We start from the raw sequence: 26,146 nt of genomic DNA on the forward strand, positions 1-26,146 counted from the left end.
ATATATATTCGGATGAAAATAAGTATCGCAGTAAGGACGAGTATATAAAGTGATCAACATAATTAATTGATTTTTGAAATATATTCAGAGCCAAAAAGTCTTTGTGTATACCAAAAATTTAGCCGTTCGGAGCCAGTCATGCACGAATTATTAGTAAAAAATGTGTCGAGTATATCGTACTATCGACGAATATATATGGCCACATCGCAAAATAGAATGCGACGTTGCCATACCGCCTGAGATATACGCGATAGGAGTCAAGTTATTCAGTGCAAAAGGTGGAATCAGCAAGTGTTTGGCTTGTGGCGTGATCAACAAAGTGCCCAAAGAGGTGTTTATACATATATATATATTTTTTTTTTTTCTTTATTCCAGTCTTAAATACAAGGTTTTAAAAACGTTAAATTTTTTTGTTTCCAAATATTTATACATATTGCAAAGTATATACTATTAACTTTGGGCTTATGTTGAAAGGATTTGTTACACTGATGCTAAACTTGTTAGAAGCGTAATGTTGGTCATTTAGGAATAAATCTTTTGTACATTATTATACAATGCGTCACTTTTGTATCACAATTTTAGTGGTTACTTCAGTGTATAAATCATTTTAATGTAAACTTATATTTAAAAAAAAAGTGCATAAATGCAATATATGTACCCAGTGGCGGCTTTAGGCGGTATCGAACATGGCAGTTCCCCATGATCTCACTCTTATGCCCAATTTAGACTCAGCCCGAGTGGGCAGGGAAGTGAGCAGCGCGAGAGTGGAAATACTTCCCATGCCATTGGCGCTGCCACTCGCGCTGCCCGGCGCTCCCTCGATTGTCGGTTTTTCGTGCGCGAGTCAAAGGACTGGCAGCGTGTTTTACATTCAGCCCTCTCGCTCAGTTGTCGCCCGGCAATATTTCCTGCAGCGCGAGTGGCAGGGGAAGCGGCTGAATGTAAACGTAGCATTATATGGACCTCGCGTAATAACCCAAGCAAATTTTGAATCATTACATAGTAAACGGGGGATCGATCAGAGGGGTCTCTCTGTTTACAAACGTACTATATCTTAAGATATAATACAAAACACATCTTGCAGCCGCGATGTAGAAATTGTACCTAATTAACTATTGTGTATTATAATTAACAATTAATTTAAACAACTAGTGACTTCAATTACTTACCATTCCTATTTAGAAAAGAAAGAAAGAAAATTGTTTATTTGGTACACTGAAAATAATTTTTAAAATTTAATTTACATTTTATATTAATAATTAGAGTATCAACTAGGTCTCCGCTCAGCATATGTCGTGACGGGGTGCCACGACGCTGGTTTTCAGCGGAAACCTTCATATACAATAAACATAATAAAATAATAATAATAATACACATACATACATAAATCCAGGCGGACAACACAAAGCAAACATTTACGACATACTACCATATATAAATAAACATCAAACATAAACTACACACTGAAAACATAAAATAAACATAAATTCTGGTGACACTAGTATTACCCTGCATTACCCCGCTTTTGGAGTGCAGACTTTCTGAGTGAGGAGGAGTATTTTTTTTTAATTTATTTCTTTTATAATTTACATTGTTAATACAAATAAAACAATAGAAATTGTGGTTATTGTGTTTAATTACAAAAATAACAAGGTAAATAACACTAAACTTACAGTCTAACTTATATCTAAGACAATATCTCATTTTTATACTGCTGGTACACAATAATAATTATTATATACCAGCTGACCCCCGAACTCTGATCCGCCTCAGAATTAGGAGTTTTGAAGTTTAGTTACGCAATAAATTTCCTTTTTGAGAGTTTGTATGGGAAAATAAAATTTAATGTTGCTATTCTACATACAAATTCTTCATATTTTATCACCATTTAAACTAAAATCTACTTTCTAATACTCTCAAAGTATATTTCTGAACGCACCAAACACATCAATCAAGTGTCATTATAGTGTCATTTTTTGACTGACATGTTTTAAAAGTAAATAATTTTTCTGTTTTTGAAATCTAAATTTTCCTCGCAATTTTTCTATATTCTCTCACCGTTTAAACCTTACCTGGATTTCCAGGAATATTTCAGGAATAAAATTAGCTATATATATATATATATATATATATATATATATATATATATATATATATATATATAGCTAATTTTAGTAATTCTGGAAGCAGCCGCAGCCCCGGCAACGCGTTGCTGTGGCTAAGGTTCTTGAATAAAATAATATTGCGACTATAAATTGAGATGTAAGCTATCCTATCTTTCAAGTTGGATCAAATTGTACACAATGTGCAAATCAAATTTGCAATCAGTTCAGTAGTTTAGGAGTCCATCGGACAACAACGGGACACGTAATTTTTATATATAGAGATAGTAACAATTCCATCAAATGGGCCATCAGGTTGTCATTTTAATTGCATAAAAAAAATGTCACTATGACTAAAGCATCTGTAATCAGTCGTGAATCAATATTACTAATACTTAAAGGTATTCTAAATCGGTAACTACCCCCGCGGGTAGGTAGTGGTGAGATAGCTGCCTCCCGTTCTTTGCCACCAGCGCCAACCTCGGCGTCTTCCCCTGGACGAGGATCGCGGTGGGCTGTTCCTCAGGTCCCACGGACGCTGGTGGTGTCTTCGCTAAGAACTGCGCCAGTTCCTCGCGAGAGCTGAACGTATCGCCGCCGTAGGCTATTCTGCCTTCAGGAAGTTTGATGACTTTCCAGGATTCTGTGGTTTCGAAGTACCCGCCTTCGCCCTGTGGATATGTTTTGTGAAATTAATATATATACCTATATTTAGTCGTAATATTACACATACATAAATTGTAAATATATACGCACCCCAATATGCAAAAATTGAACAGAAAACATATATAAATAGTAATAATAATAATATGAAAAAAAAATGAAAACAAATGATTTAATGTTACATATAAGATTTTATGTCTACAGTCACTTGTGTGCGACTATTAAAATTAAAATTAACAAAAAAAAAATTGCCAATGGTAAAATGGAAAAGGTCGGAAGAGGCCTGAATCCTTAAATGGATACCCAAATAAAAAAGAGACATGGATAATTGGTGTAATTCTAATAATTATTGCCTGCTAATAATGAGTTAACAAAAATATATTTGACGACCTCGGTGGTCTAGCGGTCTAGTCTACCGCTTTACGACCGATGGTCGCGGGTTCGATTCCTCGCACGGCACAAACATTTGTATTCATGAGTATGATTGTTTGTATCGGTCTGGGTATTTTCTATGTATAATATGTATGTATTTACGAAAAAAAAAAAATATCTATGTATTTGTATCAGTTGTCTAGGACCCATAACACAAGCTTTAGCTATCTTAACTTGGGTCTAGATGGCGCTGTGTGAATTGTCCTGAGATTATTATTATTATTATTATTATATAAATAAAGTGAATAAAAATTATCAGAATAATATAAGTTAAATAGTAATATGATTAAAGAAATGCATGTAATATCATTATTTTGGAAAATAAAAGGCTTTTTTATTTTATTTTATTTATTATTATATTTAGTCGAGGATGTGACATGCCTGGTGTTTCAGGCGTCCATAAGCTACGACAACCATTTACCATCCGATGGGCCGTATGTTTGTTTGCCACAATAGTCGTATAAAAAAAAAGAAGAGAAAGACCGCGCGCGCAGGACTTTGGAATTCCAAAAAAAACCCCAACTGACCTCGAAAGTGGAGACAGCATAGTGGTTCCCCTTCCTGGCGGTGACAACCGACACGAGGGCGCCGTCCTGGCTGACGATGGGAGTTCCAGCCATGTAGTGGTTGGCCGACTCGAAGCTGGGCGCGCACCGCCACTGCGCCAGCTTGCCGTCGCTCGATATGATGAGAAGACGTTTGGTACGGTTGATGAACACCTGTAGGTTACATCTACTGTTAACAACATATGCATGATGACTGGGGCCCTCATAGGACACTGCAAATTAAACAAGCATATGGCAAAACTAGGCCTACAGTTTTCATGAGCGGCACGACAAAAATCTGCAGATTCTTCCAAACTGAAGAGGAAACGCCACTACACATCCTATGTGGTTGTAGCCCACTCATGCATAAACGAAATATCTCCTTTGGAAAGTTTTCTTTTTCCCGAGGAGATAAAAATCATTGCTCCTAAGAATATCCTTCAATTCTTGTCCCTGACGGGTCTAGGCAGCGAACTCTGAAAAAGGGCACACTATAGATCTATGTAGGTCGCAGTGCTACAGGTGCTACAAACACCTGACAATAGCCCAAACTACCCAATAAAAAAATACACCCACTGTTATTTCAAGCTGTTATATCACTGATCCCGACCAGAAAGAACCGTCTTTCACCTGTTAGAGGCCCTGGGCACTTTAGTATAATGACCATAGTAATAAAGCACTATTTTATTAAAATAGACAAAGTCATATATGAACATGACTCTTTAGATATATATGGGGGTACCTTACCTTCAAAACAAACCAGGCAATAATAATTTTTAAAACTCGTTATGTGATAAGGAGTTCAAGTTCTTGTTAGACATTTATAAAAAAAATAACAAAAACGAACAAATTGACCATAGTCGGTAAGCATTTGTTAAGACTGATTTTCAGGCGAGAGTAGAGTAGCTATCGGTTATCGTTTGGTAACGGAGTAGGGACTATACTAGACTAGGGGGCCCCAATACATCGCGGGGCCCTGGGCACGTACCCAGTGTGCCCAGTGGGGAAGAGGAGATTGGTCTAGACTCTTGTAGTCTTTATACGACATATTTTGTCTCATCTCTCTGAACTTCTAATTGACTAAGCTTCATAATACATCTCTAATAACCACCTTAGAAATTTTAGACTAGGGGAAAATTGGTCACTTTGAACTGTTGGGGCCATTGTAGTTATACCAAAAACCATTAACGTGCAACGGTTATAATTGCAGTTGTCATAGGATTCATGTGTAGTGGGTTTGTATACATTGGTGCAATATTAAGCATGTAAAATAATGATTAAAATTATTTTTTTTATCATTATCATTATATCAGCCCGGAAGACGTCCACTTCTGAACAAATGCTTAATTAAAATTATTAATGTAATGATTAAAATTATTCATATAATGATTAAAAATACTCATATAATGATTAAATCATTAATTAATGATTACTTTTTTAACAGCCATGTAATACATATAATGAAGCTCCAAAACAAGTGGCTAATATTTTGTGTCTGTAAGTACCTTCTCAGCGGTGTCCTGATCGAGGCGTACGTAGGCCAACTCCTCAAGTGGAGCCATCAGGTCTCGTGTGAACACGTCGCAATAATGGTGTGTGACTTTCGCTAATGTTTCAACCTGGAATATTCACACATATATACACAGCTGATATAAATACAATATTTAGTTTACAAAAGAGGGCCTGTCGCTCCATTTATGGTATAAATCCTAGAACCCCTAGGGAGTCATTGTGAGAGTGTTTTAAGGAATCAAATATCCTCACCGTTGCTTCTCAATACATTTATGAAAATATCATCTATACCAGGAAAAATATAGACAGTTTCAAAAGAGTTAGTGATTGCACCAATAAAAGCTTACGTAACAATAACAAACTGATTTTACCTAAATGTCGTTTGGCTAAAGTTAGTTAGTTACTAGCTGTACACGAGACTTCGTCCGCGTGGAATATAACTTTATTTTTCTAAAATAAAAGTAGCCTAAATTACTCCTTATTACATCAGCTACCTGCCAATAAAAGTCCCGTTAAATCGGTCCAGTCATTAAAGAGATTAGCAGCAAACAGGCAGATAGACAGACAGACAAAAATTGTAAAAAATGATATTTTAGTGTATGTACCGTATTTGTATTAAAATGCATGTAGTAAAAAACACTTATTATATTTCAATATTACAAACAGACACTCCAATTTTATTTATATGTATAGATTAGCTGTGTCCAAAGTAAATCCTTGATGCATGATATTTACATGCATCAAGAAGAACTGATGGTAAGTGATCACCGCTGCCCATGAGCACCCAACACTAAGAGAATTGCAAGTATGTTACCGGCCTTTTCATAAGGAATAAGCTCTTTTCTTCTATGTTCCCAAATTTCGTACATTCTATACGAAAGAGTGGTTCGGACGAAGAATCTAGTACCCTACTGACCTGTTCTGGTGTGCAGCAGTGTATGGGCACCACGCCACTGAACGTGGCATATCTGGTGCCGTCGGGCCGCTCATGCTGCTCCGCCGGGATCGAAAAATTCTCCACCAGACCCTTGTAGTGCTCGTTCAGCGCCGTCCGCTGCGACATTGTCACCTGCAATTAATTACAATAAAAATTACAACCCAGGAGAATTCACACTCAGAGGGGAAAAGTTAGTAATGTGGACAGATGACCCGATTTTTTATGAATGATATTGCAATGATACACCAGCCTGCGCTTACGGTATATGCTGGCGGGGCACCAGTGGAGGATAAGATGAGCATGAAATCAGGTCAGTTAGCCCTGGCAAATGGCAATTTACCACGATGATTTCAAGGAGGTACCGTGTGGAAGTCAACCTGATATGGTACGTTGTTAGCAAGGGGGTCATCAGTGCACATTACTAACAATCCCCCCCCCCCCCAGATCAGGTTGACCTCTACGTTATTAGTTCCATCATATGATAAACCATCGTGATAAAATCCTGGTAATTTATTCACGATAAACATGAGTTCATCTTATCATTCTCCATTAGTGCCCCCTCAGCGTAAACCACATGGTTGGTGCACTATTACATTGTCATCCATAAAAAAAACTACAGAGGGGAACGACCATCGTTAGTAATTTGAACAGTAACAACCAATAACCCTGGCCAATTCACACGGCGCGGGGGGAATGGTATACTTTGACTAACTACTCCATTACGGGCAACGACCATGTCAAGTTGACTCGTAAGTTCCAACTAGAAAGCATCATGATAACTCCCGATGAAAGTGTGTGAAAAGAAACCGGCTGAAAAAATGTAGATTCTTATGCCCAATTTACACTCAACCCGAGTGGGCAAGGAAGTGAGCAGCGCGAGAGTGTAAACACGAGTGGAAATACTTCCTATGCCATTGCCCCGCGCTCCCTCGATTGTCGGTTTTTCGTGCGCGAGTCAAAGGACTGGCAGCGCGAGTGACAGGGGAAGCGGCTGAATGTACATAAACGTAGCATTATGATGCCTTGGCTAGAAGTATTGTTTACAAGATAAAGAAGAAGCAATACATAAATGTACACATACGTTAGAGTTACTGTAGTTACACTTATTTGTTATTTATGTCTTGTATCGCCTGGTATGTAAGTTGTTATCGATATATCGGCTCGTTAGCCACAGCTCCACGTCCTTACTCAGTGGCGCTTGCGCGGGGAATATTTCCCCTCTTGCGCACGGTGGCCTGTGTACGCTCGGCGCGAGACTGCAGATAATAAATCGCTAGTGTTTCCACATACACTACAGTTGCCAACCGTCCTGTTTTCCCGGGACATGTCCTAGTTTTTGAAGTGTCCTGGTAAGTCCTGAATATTTATTTGGTACTGTCCTGGGATTATAAAGTATGCGCGCCTCTTAATGACTTGACTTGATTGTCAACAGTATAATTTTATCAAATACTTGTTATTACTGTACAATAACTGATTATATTAATTACTTGATATTTACTACATATTAATATAACTGTTGCAACACTATTACTGCGGTCTGGTTTTAAACTGGATAGTCCTGGGTTTTTTTAACTTTCAATCGTGGTTTTTTTAATTTGGGCTTGGCAACATATCAATACTAAATTGGCTTCTGGTATCTGTGATACCAGAAGCCACATTTTTATATACATACTAATGTACTAATATAATAAAATTGGAGTGTCTGTTTGTAATATTGAAATAACCGTTTCCTACTACATGCTTATTGATATAAATACGGTACATACACCAAAATAACATTTTTTACAATTTTCGTCTGTCTGTCTGTCTGTTTGTTTGTTCCGGCTAATCTCTGAAATGGCTGGACCGATTTTGACGGGACTTTTTTTTTGGTAGCTGATGTAATAAGGAGTAAGTTAGGCTACTTTTTAAATAAAAAAAGCTATAATTATTATGCAGAAAAAATTTTAACCTCCGAAGAATAAGGTTAAATTCCATGCGGACAAAGTCGCGTGTACCGCTAGTTATGTATATAAACAAACTTCGAGAAACAAATATAAATAAATATATATGTATATAGATATATATATATATATATAGATATAAACAAATATAGTCACGAATACAAATGTTTGGATCGTACCAGGAAACGAACCCGCGGCCATCGGAAATAAGGCTGTTTGCCGCTAGACCACTGAAGCCGTCAATGATTTATTTATATACTTTATTGCATCATCAGATACAGGAAAAGTTTAAATTAAATGAACCTATTTACTTGAATTGGCAAAATATGCAATCTAATCGCTAAGATACCACAGACAATCATTGAATGGTAACAAGATATTGTATAGATGGTAAGTAGTTGGTAATAATTTGAAAGTATCATACCTTCCATAGAAAATAATAAAAATGTACTATTGAATAATTTTATGGTAAACTAGGTTCATCCGCATGACATTTATAGCCATTTTAAACATATAGGCTTCTGATGTATTAGCTATATTATTGTAAAGTTTCATTAAAATTCATTCAGTGGTTTTTGCATGAAAGATAAACAAATATCCATCCATCCCATCCATACTCACAAACTATCGCGTTTATAATGTATACATATAAATAAATTTGGAGTGTCTGTTTGTAATATTGAAATAACCGTTTTTTACTACATGCCTGTGAATATAAATACGGTACAAACACCAAAATAACATTTTTTTAAATTTTTGTCTGTCTGTCTGTTTATTCCGTGTAATCTCTGAAATGGCTGGACTGATTTTGACGGGAATTTTTTTGGCAGGTAGCTGATGTAATAAGGAGTAACTTAGGCTACTTTTATTTTAGAAAAATAAAGTTAAATTCCACGCGAACGAAGTCTCGGGAACAGCTAGTATTAAAATGTAAAAGTATTTACCTCTCTCGAAGTTAAGCTATATAAATCATATGTTTCTTTAGTTTTAATTTTTATTTTATCTTTTCTTAATTTTATTATTTGCACTCCCGTGACCCACACACCACTTCCTGTGTCACGCGGTTTTGGGTTGACTAGAAGAGATCTCTTTTAGAGATAAATCCTCCTTTGTTAACAAAACTTATAACGTATATTCAAAACTTGTATTTAAAAATGCAATAAAATATATATAATTATACATGAAAGTTAAAAAATAATAAAAACGTAATTCAGCCGTATCGTACACACTCTGTGCTTGATGTTCAACATAATTCTATAACTTTTTCTACTTATTTCTCTGTGCTCAAAACATGTTAATGTCGAAAGCAACCCTTGAGTGCAGTCATTATTGTATATTACACAATATTGCATATATTAGATTATTTGTTATTGTTTATTTTGCAGGAAATACATTTTATTTTCGTTAAAGAACAAGCGTATCATTTACAACTTACTCGCGTCACAGCCGCGGAGTGAATGACAGAGCAGCTGTGAACGGACTCGGAAATCGTACTGACCAAAGAGTAAAGTAAACATACCAAAAGGTACTGACCTAAAGAGGGAGCAATTTATCATAGTGATGTGTCAACTCGAGTTGCGCATAATTCGAGTTAACTCGAGTTGAATTCTGACAACTGGAGTTGGAAGAATTCAACTGGTAAATGAATGAAATAAGTCAAAGAGCGAGAGCATGATTCTGTATGATTATGACATGAAATTTTCCGATTTTTAGCTTTTATTTAATGTTGTAACTAATCCTGAATAATGTTTAGATTAAATATATTTAAGTTTGTTATTGTCCAGTCTTATTAGTTTGTAATCTTGTTATTGTCAATTTTTATGTTTACTTTGTTAGTTGTAGTTTAGAACTTAACTTAATATGCTATCGTCGTCGTCGATCTCATATTGTATTATTTTACTGATAAAGGCTATAACAGAATAGCAGAGAGGGTGGACTCACTGCCCTCACTGAGTTGTAGACCGTTTTGTCTCATTCATTAGTTTTAAATTATATTATTGTATGGGCAACAGTTGTATTGTGTGAAAAGTTTTTGCTTGAAACAAATAAAGATCATTATTATTATTTATTATTTATATATATATATATATTATATATCTCCCTTTGATGGGGTAATAGACATATCATTGCGGATAAAAATCACCAAACAATGACAGTATAAATGATGAATGATGACGATGGAAAATTTTTAAGTGGAACACAAAAATTTGCGGATTATTCTACAAGTGTTTAGTATTACCTTATTATTATTATTATAATTTTCACTCGTCACAAATATTTCAATATTGATTTAAGGTCGTTATAATTTTTTTTCGCACATTCGTCCTATTATGTTATAATAAAATGATTATGCGTTCTATAAGTCCTTCCGCGGCTTTAAAGTGCCATTTCTACTCGCCCCCTATAGTTCGGTGAAGCTTTCAATGCTAGCTGCGCCCAAAAAAAAAACATTAGAATTGTTCGAAAAAATAAAAAAAAACACATTCCAGGTAACTCGAGTCAACTCGAGTCAACTCGAGTCATGTTTATTACGAGTTAGCACATCTCTAACTTATCAATATATGTTACAATCGTATTTGTATGGACTTTACTGGAATGGTGCATTCGCCTGCGCTAACGGCACCGTTAGGGGGGGGGGGGGGGAGGGGATTGTTAGTAATGGTAGTCCCCATCGCCAGCAATGTACCATGTTAGGTTGAACTCCACGCGGTTCCCCCTGGAAACCATCGTGATAAATTCTTGGTGAATTTACCACGATGGGCTAACTAACCTGAGATCGTGGTCATATTATGAGGGTGACGCAGTTGGAATCGAGCCACAAAGCGAGTTTCAAAGCGTTCGTGGCCCGGGTCCCCACCAACATGCTGCCCACCTTCATGAAGGAGGACAACTGGCCGAAGGGGGTGGTCTTTCGGCGCTACCGTGACAGATTGCCGTCGTCAGTGCCGTGACCATAAAGACAATTTTATTTACCTATTTTATTATTAATTCTTATGTATGTTAGTCTATAAGTTATTTATAATATGGGCCATGTAGCCTGAATTAAACAAAATAAATAAATATTATCATCCTCCACTGGTGCGCAGTCGGGTGCACCAATTCATTATCATATACAAAAAAAAACACCATTAAAAACACAATAGCACCGGTGAAACATGATAGAATGGGTATGACATCAGGTCAGTTAGTAATAATAGTACATCGTGACGAATTTGTTAGGAATTTATTGCTGTTGTTCCTGGAGTTACTGCGTGGACGTCATAACATATACACTGTTAGAAATGTCATTCCTCCCCCTTCCTTCCATGAAATAGAAATAGAAATAATCTTTATTCAAATAAACTCATTACAAGCACTTTTGAATAGTCACATTTTGATTCTACCACTCATTCGGAACGCAGATTCATCACAAGAGGAATGAGCAAGAAACTTGTGTGTTGCTCTTTTGAATAGATGTTTTTTATATAATAATTACAGTATAACAAGTAAGAGGCATGCGATAAACAACATAGAAATCGCTAAGCACTCATTATTAGTGTAATCAGATAATATTGTCAGCGCTATGGATTTTAAGTTTTTCTATACGATATCTGGGATGTAAGGTTGATTCTAAAAAAATGTTTTATTCTGTGTTATAGACAAACAATCTAGCGGTTTATTCAGTTTCTAATATTGCATAGTTTCTAAAAAAAAATTATTACAGTTACTTTATCGATAGTCATATAATTAGGTTTCAATTTCATGAAGATATCTTGAGGTACTGTAGTCCAGGAAATTTTTATTCTCTACAACTTTCATTCAAAACATTATCGAGTTATTTTGAAAAAAGGCGTTTTCAACCCTATTTTAATTTTTTCGTCCCTTTCTCGTCAACTAGAATCAAAATTTCTTTCTGAATATTATTATTCACGTATTTAACTATATAACTCAAACTGATGAAACTGTGACTGACTTACGTAGTGATCTATCAACGCACAGCCCAAACCACTGGACGGATCGGGCTGAAATTTGACATGCAGGTAGATGTTATGATGTAGGCATCCACTAAGAAAGGATTTTGATTAATTCTACCCCCAAAGGGATAAAATGGGGGATGAAACTTTGTCAATTTTAAACCGATCGGGCTGAGACTTTGCATGCATAAAGCTACTATGACGTAGGCATCCCCTAAGAAAGGATTTTGATAAATTCCACCCCTAAGGGGATAAATTAACGCGAACGAAGCCACGAGCAAAAGCTAGTTTTTATATATTGCGACAAAACTGGTCACATCATGTTTTATTTGAAATTTTACTGGATAACTGAGGAGAAAATTTTTCGTCAAGGCGTGTCACCCCCTTTATTCCCTTACTATAAGGGTTAGGGGTGTGAGATTGATTGTACGGCTATTTTAGATGAAAAACAAGGTAAGAATCCTTCATCTGATGCGAGTGCAGTTTTCATATGCTTAACCGCTAGATCTCTTGCCAGTACAGTATGTACCTACATTCATATGCATTTAGTGAAAAGCTGTAATTTTGAATAATACATAGACACTACATAACGAAAAACCTCTGATTATTCCTAATGTAGGTATAATATTCTTTATTCTTTATTGTACACACACATCTATACATATAAATAAAATTATAGTGTCTGTGTGTAATATTGAAATAATCGTTTTTTACTACATGCCTATAAATATAAATACGGAACATACACCAAAATAACATTTTTTTCAATTTTTGACTGTCTGTTCGTTCCGGCTAATATCTGAAATGGCTGGACCGATTTTGTCGGGACTTCTATTAGCAGGAGTAATTTAGGCTGAAGTAGCCTATTTTAGAAAAATAAAGTTAAATTCCACGCGGACGAAGTCGCGGGTGCAGCTAATGTAAAATATAAGGAAATCTAATACCGTACGACCACCCAAGCTGACAAATATATAATAATTATTATTATTATTGCGCACAGATAAACACAAACACAGACCAATAGATTTACATACAATAAAACATCTCCCTTATCCTCTAATTTCACAGACTAATCAAATTCAAAATATCAATGTAGGTCTATTACAGACTCTTATGATATGTCAAATCTACCGTCAGTTCGGAATGATTTCGAGATGAGAAGAACTGACAAGACACTCAGCTCGTGTTCTTTTCAAATAAAGTATGTACATGTTTACAATAATACAGATTCTTTATAAATTCAAATTTGGGAGAATAGAGTGACTCTGATGGTCACTCTAGAAATGAGAAGAGAGGACAGGAAACTCGGCTCGTATTCTTTTCAAATAAATGTTGTACATGTTTACAATAATACAGATTCATTTTTAAATTCAAATTTGGGAGAATAGAGTTACTACCAGCTTGTGCTATTACAATTTTGTTAAAAGGAAATAGTTTAATCAGTAGCCCTAATCAGAACAGATCACTTTCATCAACCAAAGCACAGGTTACAAACGTACAGCTAGTGTATTATATATATATAAACCTTCCTCTTGAATCCCTCTATCTAATAAAAAAAACCGCTTCAAAATCCGTTGCGTAGTTTTAAAGATTTAAGCATACATAGGGACGGACAGACAGAGACAGCAACTTTATTTTATACTATGCAACTAGCTACTCGCCCCGACTTCGCACGGGTGTACATGTATTATATATATAAACCTTCCTCTTGAATCACTCTATCTATTAAAAACACCGCTTCAAAATCCGTTGCGTAGTTTTAAAGATTTAAGCATACATAGGGACGGACAGACAGTGACAGCGACTTTGTTTTATACTATGTAGTGATGAAGTACTATTTAAAATCTTTAAAGTTAATAATTATTATTGTATTTATACTGAAACTAGCTGTGCCCGCGACTTCGTTCGCAAGGAATAGAGGACGAATGAGGAATTTCCATTTCATCCCCTATGTTATTTCACCCCCTTAAGGGTAAAATTCGTACAAACTTTGAATGTCATATAAAATATAAGTTTCAAGCTTCTAGCTTTAAAAATTATGATATTTCCATACAACCTTTCATCCCCCCTTTCAACCCCTTACAACCTGTTTATCGCATTAAAAAGCAGCCTATATCCTTCCTCAGGGTCTAGACTATCTGTATACCAAACATCATTTAAATCGGTTTAGTAGTTCTGGCGTGAAAGCGAGACAGACAGACAGAGTTACTTTCGCATTTATAATATTAGTCCTTACTAAAAATCCTTATTTTAGTAAGGACTAATATTATATATTAGTCCTTACTAAAATAATAATATCCTTATCCGTTTAGGAACGTCAAGTTTTTTGTATTAATATATTTTCTCTACCGTCCAGTTCAGTATACAGATTCAGTTGAGAAGAACTGGCAAGAAACTCAACTGAATTAAAAAAAAAAATATTGTTGAGTTTCTTACTTATTCTTCTTATTCTTGAGATTGTATACTTATTATATTAAACTCGAATTCAAATTCAGAAATCATTTATTCATGTAGGACATATTAACCGATTATGAACGTCAAATTTTTATCATTATAATTAAAAAATTTTCCCTACCGTCCGTTCGGTATATAGATCCAATTGAGAAGAACTGGCAAGAAACTCAATTGAATTACTTTTTTTTAAAAATCCGTTTATTTACAATGCATATTTATGAGACAGAAAGACAGACAGAGTTACTTTCGCATTTACACATATTAGTAAGGATAAAGTTATTATATTGACTTACCTATTCAATAATATTGTTTCGAACAGATAAATAGTACAGCAGTAATTATTATTAATATATTAATAATAATAATAATAAAGTTAATCACAATAACAACAAATTAAATAAGTTATATGAGATACAACCGAGCACTGTTCAAGTTTTAGAATACTATTAAAATTGGTTGTAACATTTTACAATTGCGTTGTGTAATCACAATATTTTTGTAGATATTGATTGTATCAAATATTTATTATCTATACATATAAATAAAATTGGAGTGTCTGTTTGTAATATTGAAATAACCGTTTTTTACTACATGCATACGAATATAAATACGGTACATACACGACAATAACATTTTTTACAATTTTTGTCTGTCTGTCAGTCTGTTTGTTCCGGCTGGACCGATTTTGACGGGACTTTTATTGGCGGGTGGCTGATGTTATAAGGACCTTTTACCATCGCACCGCTCGCCATCAACAGGGAATTCATCCCCACACGCTGGAACCTAAGTGGTCTCGGACAGTGCGGTTTCAGAGGAGCTTCCTCCCGCGTACACTTAGATTGTGGAATGAACTACCTGCTGAGGTTTTCTCACGAGACTACAGCATGGGGGTTTTCAAGAAGGGTATATTAAGGTTTCTTAAGGCAACGCGCATGTGACACCCCTGGTATATCAGGTGTCCATAGGCTACGGTAACCGTTTACCATCAGATGGGCCGTATGCTTGTTTGACACCTACGTGGTATAAAAAAAATAACTTAGGCAACTTTTATTTTAGAAAAATAAAGTTAAAATCCATGCGGATTAAGTCGCAAGTACAGCTAGTCTATATATGTATATCTACCTATTTATGCTTGTGTGACTTTGCGTAGATATCACTAATGATAACACATATCTCATGCTGATAAGATTTGTGATTGGTACTTATAAAGTTTAAACTCCATTACGCAGTACATATGTCATTTGTTCTCCTCTACAGACTGTTCCTACGGATTGTAATGCAGTTTTCAGCAATAGATAGAGTGATTCAAGAGGAAGGTTTATATGTATAATAATAATAATCTTAGGACAATTCACACTGCGCCATATAGACCAAAGTTTAATTTTTTTTGTAAATACATACATATTATATATAGAAAGTGGCGCCGGTGTCAGAGAGGTTGAAGAGTAATCGTCTATCATGGTATGGACATGTAATGCGTAGGAACGAGGATAATATTTTAAGAAAGGTGTTACATATGAATGTGGATGGTTATAAGGGCAGAGAAAGGCCGAAAAAGAGATGGATGGACTGTGTGAAAGATGATATGGTAAGAAAGGAAGTAAATAACGAGATGACTGCGAACAGGGATGAATGGAAGCGAAAAACATATTACGCCGACCCCAAATAAATGGGATAAGGAAGAAGCAGATGATGATGATACATATTATATATAGAAAACACCCAGACCGATACAAACAATCGTACTCATGAATACAAATATTTGTGCCGTGCGAGGAATCGAACCCGCGATCATCGGTCGTAAAGCGGTGTGCTAGACCGCTAGACCACCGAGGTCGTTAAAATGTATAATGTATAGTGTATAATATACATGAATAAAATAGAATAGAAAATTTCAATTTTAAGCACTTTTGAATAGTTATAACAATTTTTTTTATCTACCGCTCTTCGGAGAGCTGTTTCATCACAAGAAGAACGAGCAAGAAACTTGTGTGTTGCTCTTTTAAATAATCCTTGTAAGTTCACATTTTACAAGTCGAAACGTGTGAATACAAACTACCAACCAGCACTAATTTATTAGGGTCAAATTTATAAATCTATACATATAAATAAAATTGGAGTGTCTGTTTGTAATATAGAAATAACCGTTTTTTACTACATATATATGAATATAAATACGGTACATACACCAAAAAAACACTTTTTACAATTTTTGTCTGTCTGTCTGTCGGTCTGTTTGTTCCGGCTAATCTCTGAAATGGCTAGATCAATTTTGACGGGACTTTTATTGGCAGGTAGCTGAATAATAAGAAGTAACTTAGGCTACTTTTATTTTAGAAGATATCTTTTATTTTTGAAATATTAAGTTAAATTCCACGCGGACGAAGTCGCGGGAACAGCTAGTATACAATAAGATTAAATCAGTCGTAGTGATAAGAGAGATACATGCGTGTTACAGTATAAAAAAGGCCGGGAAATACAAAGATTTGTAATACATCCGAGCGAAGCCGTGATGGATCGCTAGTGTACAATACTGATGAACCGAGTCATCCGCACCCCCCTAAGAGGGTGCAGGTTGGGTCCTCGGGAGGAGCCTATGACTTCGGAGGCAACAACCCCCTGGGAGGCTGGATTTCAGCGCTTGTATATAGGCAAGAAATTGACAAAAAAAAATCAGGGTGTTTATGTGAATACGTAAATATACTTAACGTGTGTTAAAAAAAACATTATATCGCGAACACTGCGGAAATTATTCACAATAGAGCAAAGTGATTCACTTTAGTTTTATATTTAGCTCCAAGTAAGTTAATTTCACAATAATAATTAACATTATATGACTTTAAAAAAAAATGTGTATAAAATTATATATATAAAATAATTTCTCTGAATTAATAATCACTCTGAAATTATACAAATTGAAATAAAAAATAATCATAAAAATCGGTCACAATCCAATATAATATCGGACATGCGCGCAGAAATAATGACTTAACTATTTATCTACCACGCTCTCTTTTATTGAAGTCTAAAAATATATCTAAAGTGTTTAAGAATACAGTGCATTATTGATAGTTTTAATTAAAAACAAATACACTTACATCTCCATTAATTGTCTCCATATTCGACTCCATAACTAAAGAAAATCACTACGACACTAGACAATCACTAACTTTACAAAATAACAAAATTCGTTCCCAAAATCGCAATATTCAATAACGATTGCAAAACTGTAATAACAGCTATGCATGGAAAAATTTGTATTATATAGGGCGCTGCCAACACCCCCCGTTAGCGCCCTTAAGATCGCCAGAATAAAAAAACCGTTTACACGCGTTAAGTTACTGGCGAGTACCACTGGCGTAATAGACTTACGCTTTTCAGTATCGCATGTGCGCTGTAAACTCGGCTACTTGCCATGTCTAACTAAACTGTTCCCCGATAGTAGGTAGATCTGATTTTTATAAGAAAGTTTCCTATTATTTCATACATATACATATATATTACTAGCTTTTACCCGCGGCATCGCTCGCATAACTTCATTACTGTTTGCTAGATGGCGCTAAAGTAGCATAATGTTGATATTTTATTTTTTCGTTCTTTATATAAAATATATGTTTTTCTTTTTAAGAAAAAGTATCCTATGTTCATTCTGATACCTCCAAGTATATCTATGTGTACAAAATTTCATGACGATCGGTTCAGTAGTTTTTGCGTGAAAGCGTAACAAACATATCTACATTCACATTTATAAAATTACTAGCTGTACCCGCGACTTCGTCCTAAAATACTGATCTTGACCAAATAATTAAAAAAATATTTAATGACCTTACAACCTTTCTATCGCATTTAAAAGTAGCCTATGTCCTTTCTCAGGATCTAGACTATCTGTGTACCAAATTTCATTTAAATCGGTTCAGTAGTTTTGGCGTGATAGCGAGACAGACAGACAGACAGACAGAGTTACTTTCGCATTTATAATATTAGTAAGGAAATAGTAAGGAATAAGGATATTGCAAAATTAAAAAATATATTTATTAATAACTAGCGACCAGTCCTGGCTTCTCGCACTTTCTCACGAATCTTTAAATTCCTCGGCTTATTCTATACAATAACACGCATATATTATACATATAAACATTCTTCTTGAACCCCTCTATCTATTGCTGAAAACTGCATTAAAATCCGTTGCTTAATTCAAAAGATATAGGCGAAAAGACAGCGGCAACGATTTTTTTCTGTACTATGTAAAATACAGCAATATCATTAATAAAAAAAAAATAGAACTATGTTGTATGAGTGTATGTTATATCCCATTCGCGAAATAACTTTAAAATACAGATATACTTGATTATGGATGTTTTATTATCTGTCAAAGTTATGAAAGTAGCTATGGATTGTTGTCTATGGTTAGATACTACTTTTTTTTTATTTATTAAGTCACCAAACATAACACGTAACATAAGCAATTCAAATTCAAAAATCATTTATTAATGTAGGACCTTTTAGCCGCTTATAAACGTATTTCTTTTATTGTAACTTTTTCCTTACCCTCATTAATAAATATATATCATTAAACAAGTATAGATTTTTTTAATTATATAATTAAAGAAGAACACAGACAGATCAACAACAATAGAAGGGAAACAGATATATGTGTATCTTCTCTTTTGTATATGTATAATAAAAGATTTTTTTATATTCTCATTGTATAATGTATATTTATATTTTTCTGCTTCAGCCGTCATTTGATACAAAACTTTTAATTGTTTAATATGTTTCTCTTGAAGGGATGCTATGTTATGATTATATAAATACATATATAAATAAGTATAGATTAGCTAAAGATAAGAATAAACAGTACTTGATAATAAAAAACTGTCTATGGCTATTATAAGTTACGACTATATTATAAATTTATATGTAATAAACAAATATAGATGAGTCGAAGACAAGAATTATAATAAAAAAAAACTGTCCATAGCTATAAGAATCAATGACCATAAACTACGTAATATATTAAGCTGAACAATCGATCTAGCAACACTGCGAGGTTTTTCCACCGGAATAAACGGGTTTGACACGTGAAGTGACGTAGCTATACAATATTCACCCTACAAAAATGATTGCAATCAGAAATGATAATCTGTGATAATGACAATGACAGTCAATCATTAATTAATAGTAGATATATGTATATATACTAGCTGATCCAGCAAACGTTGTTTTACTATATAAATTTACTAGCTCGCCCCGGCTTTGCACGGGTGTAAATGCATTATATATATACATTCCTCTTGAATCACTTTATCAATTAAAAAAAAACGCTTCAAAATCCGTTGCGTAGTTTTAAAGATTTAAGCATACATAGGGACCGACAGACAGCGACAGCGTTTGTTTTATACTATGTAATGATGATGAAACAACATTTTGCAATAGCATATGCTGGTGGTCACTCTATTCTCTCAAATTTGAATTTAAAAATGAATCTTTATTATTGTAAATATGTAGGTATTGTATTTGAAAAGAATACGAACTGAGGTTCTTTTCAGTTCTTCTCATCTCGAAATCATTCCGAACTGACGGTACATTTGACATATCATAAGAGTCAGTAATAGACCTACATGAATAAAGATATTTCGAATTTGAATTCAAATTCATACTAATATATCCATAAAAACAAAGAAGAGAAATTTCCCTATATAATTTTAATGGATGATAATGGGATGGGAATGGGATAATGGGTACACCAACGGTGGGTCCTGTGGAGGGGTCATGGGGGTCATGACCCCCCTGACCTTAGAACTTAGACGGACCACTAATTGAACATAATGGTCATGAGGGTCATGACCCCCCTTGAGCCCAGAACTTAGGCGAACCACTAATTGAACATAATGATTTTATTTATATATTTTGTCACCATACAGATTGTATGTAACTCCATACCTTCAATATTTAATTAATTATATTTAAATAGTATTTCTCTGGATGTCTTCAAGAGAAAATGGCGATATGTACGTGTGTACATATATGTACAAGTTATTATGTGTTAAGTTTTTCAAGTGTACAATAAAGAATAAATATTTTTAAGTTAACTTACGTACATTAATAAAATACCTACTTTTACTTGTATATATTGTTATCAAAATTAAATTATAAGTTCATAACTTGACCACGATTATGTGACCCCCTCCTGGCGCCAAAGCTGGAACCGCTCTTGGGTGTACCCGGGTACCCTAACGGTTTACGCTGGCAGGGCACCAGGGAATATAATAGAATGGACATGAGATCAACTCAATTAACCCACAGTAATAAATTCACCATGAATTTATCACGATATTCTACATGGGGAACCGCGTGGAGATCAATCTGACTGATAAACCACATTGCTAATCATCTTACTAATATTATAAACGCGAAAGTTTATAAGTATGGATGGATGTTTGTTACTCTTTCATATAAAACTACTGAACGCATTCTGATGAAACTTCACAGTAATATAATTACAATCTCTCATCTCGCATAGCGCCATCTAGACCCAAATTAAGCTAGCTAAAGCTCGTGTAATGGGTAGTAGATAACTTATACACATACATAGATTTTTGTTTTTGTAAATACATACATATTATACATAGAAAACACCCAGACAGATACAAACAATCATACTCATGAATACAAATGTTCGTGCCGTGCGAGGAATCGAACCCGCGACCATCTTTTTTTACATGCATATGAATATAAATATGGTACATACACCAAAATAACATTTTTTACAATTTTTGTCCGTCGGTCTGTCGGTCTGTTTGTTCCGGCTACTCTCTGAAATGGCTGGACCGATTGTGACGGGACTTTTTTTGGCAGGTAGCTGATGATATAAGGAGTGACTTTGGGTTTATTTAGATTATTAGAAATCTAAAGTTTAATTTCCGGACGCGGACGAAGTTGCGGGAACAGCTAGTATATTAATAAGATACTGGTCGCCCAATAATAGAAATTTGACTAGAATTAATTAGAAATTTGAACATTATCAAATACTATAAGGGGCGTCCATAAATTATGTAAGATGTTGAAGGGGCGGAGGGGGTCGAGTCAAATCTCATATAATTTTACGTTGGTGCGAGGGGTTTTTTTTAATTCAATCAGAAAAAAATTAAGGATTTTGATCAGTTCTACCCCCAAGGGGATAAAATAGGGGATGAAAGTTTAAATGAAACTTTGTCAATTTAAACCGATCGGGCTGAGACTTTGCATGCATAAAGCTACGACGTAGGCATCCCCTAAGACAGGATTTTGATAAATTCCACCCCTAAGGGGATAAATTAACGCGAGCAAAGCCGCAGGCAAAAGGTAGTAAACTATAAGAGTGTTAAATTTCATACGCCTCCGTCCGCGCAATTTTTCGTAAAACAGAGTACAAGTTTTTGCTTCACGTATTAATCTATACTAATATTATAAAGCTGAAGAGTTTGTCTGTTTGTTTGAACGCGCGAACTCAGGAACTACAGATTCGAATTGAAAAATTATTTTCGTGTTGGATAGTCCATTTGTCGAGGAAGGCTTTAAGCTATATAACATTACGCTACGACCAATAGGAGCGGAGCTGCAGTGACAAATATTGCAAAAGGTACGGAATTGCGCGGGTCAGTATATAGTCAGTGTATAGATAATGAGCACCGAGAGCCGGCATTGTACCGGGACTTCCCCGATATTTGAATGCGGAATCAATACATCCGTAAACGTTTAGCCTAGCCCAATTGTTGTATCATTGATTGTCAGTGCGCGCCGCTCGCTGCGCGGAGACGCCGCGCCATCTTACATCCTATCAAGTTATACTTACATTTCAAACATTTCTGCGTAGCTAACTTAGTACAAAATTATATAATAACAACGAAATAAAAAAATACTCATAAAAAAAAACCAAAAAAAAGTAGCACTTCTGTAAGTTACGTTTTTTTTTTATGTATTGTACATATATATCTTTATTGAATAATACTTAATTAATTAATTATTTATTTGTTCTAAATAATACATAAAAGAAAGACACTGATCGTATCTATTCAATCTGTACATATAATTAAAATTGGAGTGTCTGTTTGTAATATTGAAATAACCGTTTTTTACTACATGCATATGAATATAAATACGGTACATACACCAAAATAAGATTTTTTATCATTTTGCTCTGTCTGTCTGTCTGTTTGTTCTGGCTAATCTCTGAAATGGCTGGATCGATTTTGACGGGACTTTTATTAGCAGGTAGCTGATATAATAAGGTGTAACTTAGACTCCTTTTATTTTAGAAAAATAAAGTTAAATTCCATTAACAATTAGTCTTATAATATAACTTCCTTACATATAAACCACGCCACGGATTCGACACGAGTTTCAATGTCAATTAAATATTTGTTACGGAAGGTTTGTATGCGTGTAAAACACGTAAATAGACGAGCAAAGTCTGTACAATCTACTAGTGTTATCAACAATATAAAAGCCACAATATCAACGATTTTAAATATGTAAGAACTCACCGGTATGGTCAGTGTAGTAAAAAATATAAAACAAAATGTACACAATGAACTCGGAAATTTGACCATGTCGTACATGATGTAATATTTACGTTTTACTTATAGTTAGCTTTGATACACCCATGGTTATATATACCATCTGTATAGTGACGTCACATAGCAATAAATATAAGGTGCATTCATACAAAACGGTGTTTTTTTTAGATGATAATGAATGAATTTAGTTTATTAGCATACAACGTTATAATTTGTTTATCTCATTGCTTTCTTGATTCAATTATTTTAGAAATATGAAAGCGTAGCGGTTTTTGTATTGCTTGCCGCATGCATTCTTATGTAAAATGTGAATACTATAACCATTAGATGGCAATTGTGAGTAGCTATGATGAGGTCTGGTGTTTTGAGTAGTCATGCTCACTAAAATGTCCAGACTTGTGGCGGCGTGGTGGGCCGGGTCATTGGGCTCCCTAAAATATGGTCGAGCGCAGTGGTGGCTGGCTCATCCGTCATACTCGTGAACGGGTGCTGCTTGTGTGGACTGGTCTGCTCTAATCACTATGACTTATTTTCTCTTATTAATTGTTTAACCAGTTGTTGTATATTGAATGTTTTTTCTATTTTATTATTTCATTGAATTAGTGCTAATCGGTGGTTTGTATTCACACACTTAAACTTAAATTGTAAGTAAGAATAAATTATTTAAAAGAGCAACACACAAGTTTCTTGCTTGTTCTTCTTGTGATGAGACAGCATTCCGAATGAGCGGTAGATTAAAAAAAATGTTATGACTATTCAAAAGTGCTTCAATGTAAGTTTATTTGAATAAATTATTTTCTATTCTATTCTATTCTATTAATCACGTATAATATAAAAAATACCCACATATATTTAAGAGAAACTGTGACATTCCAGAAAGAAGAAGTAGACAAATACAAGCTATATGTCCCTAAACAAAGATTGGCACTTTTTTCAAATAATGTATCTTGTATGGCCATAAAAATTTTCAATAATCTTCCAGAATTATAGAAATTTGAACAATAAACCATTTAAAAGTAAATTATTTGAAGAATTACTAAATAAATGTTATTATTCCACAAATGATTATTTAAATGATAATAATGGATTGTAATAATAATGTATTGAATTTATTTATTTATTTATTTATTAGCATACAAAACAGATTACAGTCAATATAATAATATCACTAGGAGCGTGTAGTTCGGTACAAAACTGGATTGTTATCCAACACTATGTATGCCTAAGAGCTAAATTATATAGACGCATTCAATATACGCTAGGTATCTAGATAAGCTGCTGTATTAATAATTTTAAATATATTATATAACGAGGGTAGTTCCCCTATTTGGGATACCTCGTCATCAGAACCCATGTTGGGCAGAGTGTAGGCAAGAAATAATAGTCTTATTGCAAAATCTAATCGTCTATTCACTCACTCCCATTAACAAAATAATAAAATCACTAACAATCAGTCAGATGACAACAAATTATTCAGGGAAACGCGGCAAGTTCGGTACAGAGTGCAGCACAACCTCTCACGCTCGTGCCCAATTCAAGTGCCGTTTCGTAATTAAGATCGATAATAGATGGCGCTATTCTAGTAGAAATTAATCAATTGAGCCTCTTTGTTGACTCTGCGACATATATGTAAATATTATACTAAACTTTTACATGCCGGAAACGGTAGGGCATGTTTGAAACTATTATAATCTTAAGACCATTATGTACACATGTTCCAGTAAATAAATTCAATTGAATTGAATCCACTGGTATGGTGAAAGGTTTATGAATGAATCCACCTGCGCTAACGGTTTACGCTGGCGGGGCACCAGTGGAGGATGATAGGATGAGCATGAGGTCAGGTCAGTTAGCCCATCGTGACAAATTCACCGGGAATTTATCATATGGTTTCCAGTGGAAACCACTGACATGGTATATTGCTAGCAATGGAGTTATTAGTCCACATTACTGACAATCTTCTTTTTTTCCCCTTTTGGATGATTATTTATTCATTTATTTCAAGCAACTAGGACCATATTATAAATACTTTATATACTAACATACATATGAAATAATATTTTAAAACTAATACATTGATATTGCCTGTGATCACGCCACGGTAGCGCCGATATACCACACCTTGCGGCCAGTAGTCCTCTTTCATGAAGGTGGGCAGCAAGTCGGTGGGGACCAGGGCCACAAACGCTTTGAAACTCGCGTTGTGACTCGACTCCAGCTGCGTCACCCTCAATGTCCGGTTACTCTTGGTACGAATATAATCGACAATGTCCTGCTCCTTAGTGGCGTAATGTAGACGGGACAGGTACATTGTCGTGGTTGGTGTAGCAGCACGCAGCAGAAAGTTGGGCCCAGTGAGTGCAGTACCACAATGGTTCCTATTGACCCTGTTTATGCGCCTCTTCTTTTGTACCACGACGAAACCATCATCGTAGTGGTTACCAGTGGCATCACACGTAGGGTCAATGTTCTGTGCCGCTTTTGGCACACGCCACTGTACTGAAGCAGTCGGTTTGCTAGCGACGACGGCGGCAAAAACAACGACGCTGTGGTTGCACCGAGGATTTTATTGGCGCTGCTGTTGGAAAAACTTATAGTTTCAAGAAACTTAAAGACTGTACAAGTAGAAACTTACGCAATAAAAATAAGTTAATTTTACCTAAATGCCGTCTACACAAAGTTAGTAATTCATTTTATGGTAATTGCGTAAGATTCTATAATAAACTGCCAGAATCTACGCTAAATCTGACAGAGAGGCAATTCAAACTTTATATTAAACAAATGTTATGTAAAAAAGCCTATTATAAGATAGATGCATTTATAGATGATAGCAATATATAGCAAGAATAAGTTTATTTGCGGACAACGTTATAAATTATTTTTCATACTGCTTTCTTGATATATGATAGCGTAGCGGCTTTTGTATTGATTGCCGCATGCATCCTCATGTAAAGTGCGAATACTGTAACTACCATGTAGTAATTTTTGTAGCTGTAACGTGGTCGAGTGGAATGAGTAGTCATGCTCACTAAAATGTCCGGACATGT

At 34.9% G+C, this 26,146-nt stretch overlaps 1 protein-coding gene across 4 annotated transcripts; it reads right to left on the minus strand.

Annotated features, from left to right (window-relative positions):
- Positions 1-1,866: 1,866 nt before the first annotated feature.
- On the minus strand, positions 1,867-23,147 carry LOC131848877 (poxin-like). 4 transcript variants are annotated; one of them, XM_059198827.1, is made up of 5 exons: positions 23,067-23,147; positions 6,171-6,323; positions 5,248-5,361; positions 3,725-3,916; positions 1,867-2,773 (listed from the first exon to the last, which is right to left on the minus strand). In XM_059198827.1, exons 1-5 carry the CDS (start codon positions 23,139-23,141, stop codon positions 2,498-2,500), a joined length of 810 nt encoding a protein of 269 aa, XP_059054810.1. In that variant the 5' UTR covers positions 23,142-23,147; the 3' UTR covers positions 1,867-2,497. The 4 variants fall into 4 exon arrangements, with proteins under 4 accessions (XP_059054810.1, XP_059054811.1, XP_059054812.1 ...); XM_059198828.1 differs by lacking the exon at positions 23,067-23,147 and adding an exon at positions 17,640-17,774; XM_059198829.1 differs by lacking the exon at positions 23,067-23,147 and adding an exon at positions 9,570-9,785.
- Positions 23,148-26,146: the final 2,999 nt, after the last annotated feature.

The sequence above is a fragment of the Achroia grisella genome, unplaced genomic scaffold (genome assembly GCF_030625045.1).
Source record: "Achroia grisella isolate CSIRO2021 unplaced genomic scaffold, CSIRO_AGI_Agris_v1 utg598, whole genome shotgun sequence".
Classification (NCBI taxonomy): domain Eukaryota; kingdom Metazoa; phylum Arthropoda; class Insecta; order Lepidoptera; family Pyralidae; genus Achroia; species Achroia grisella.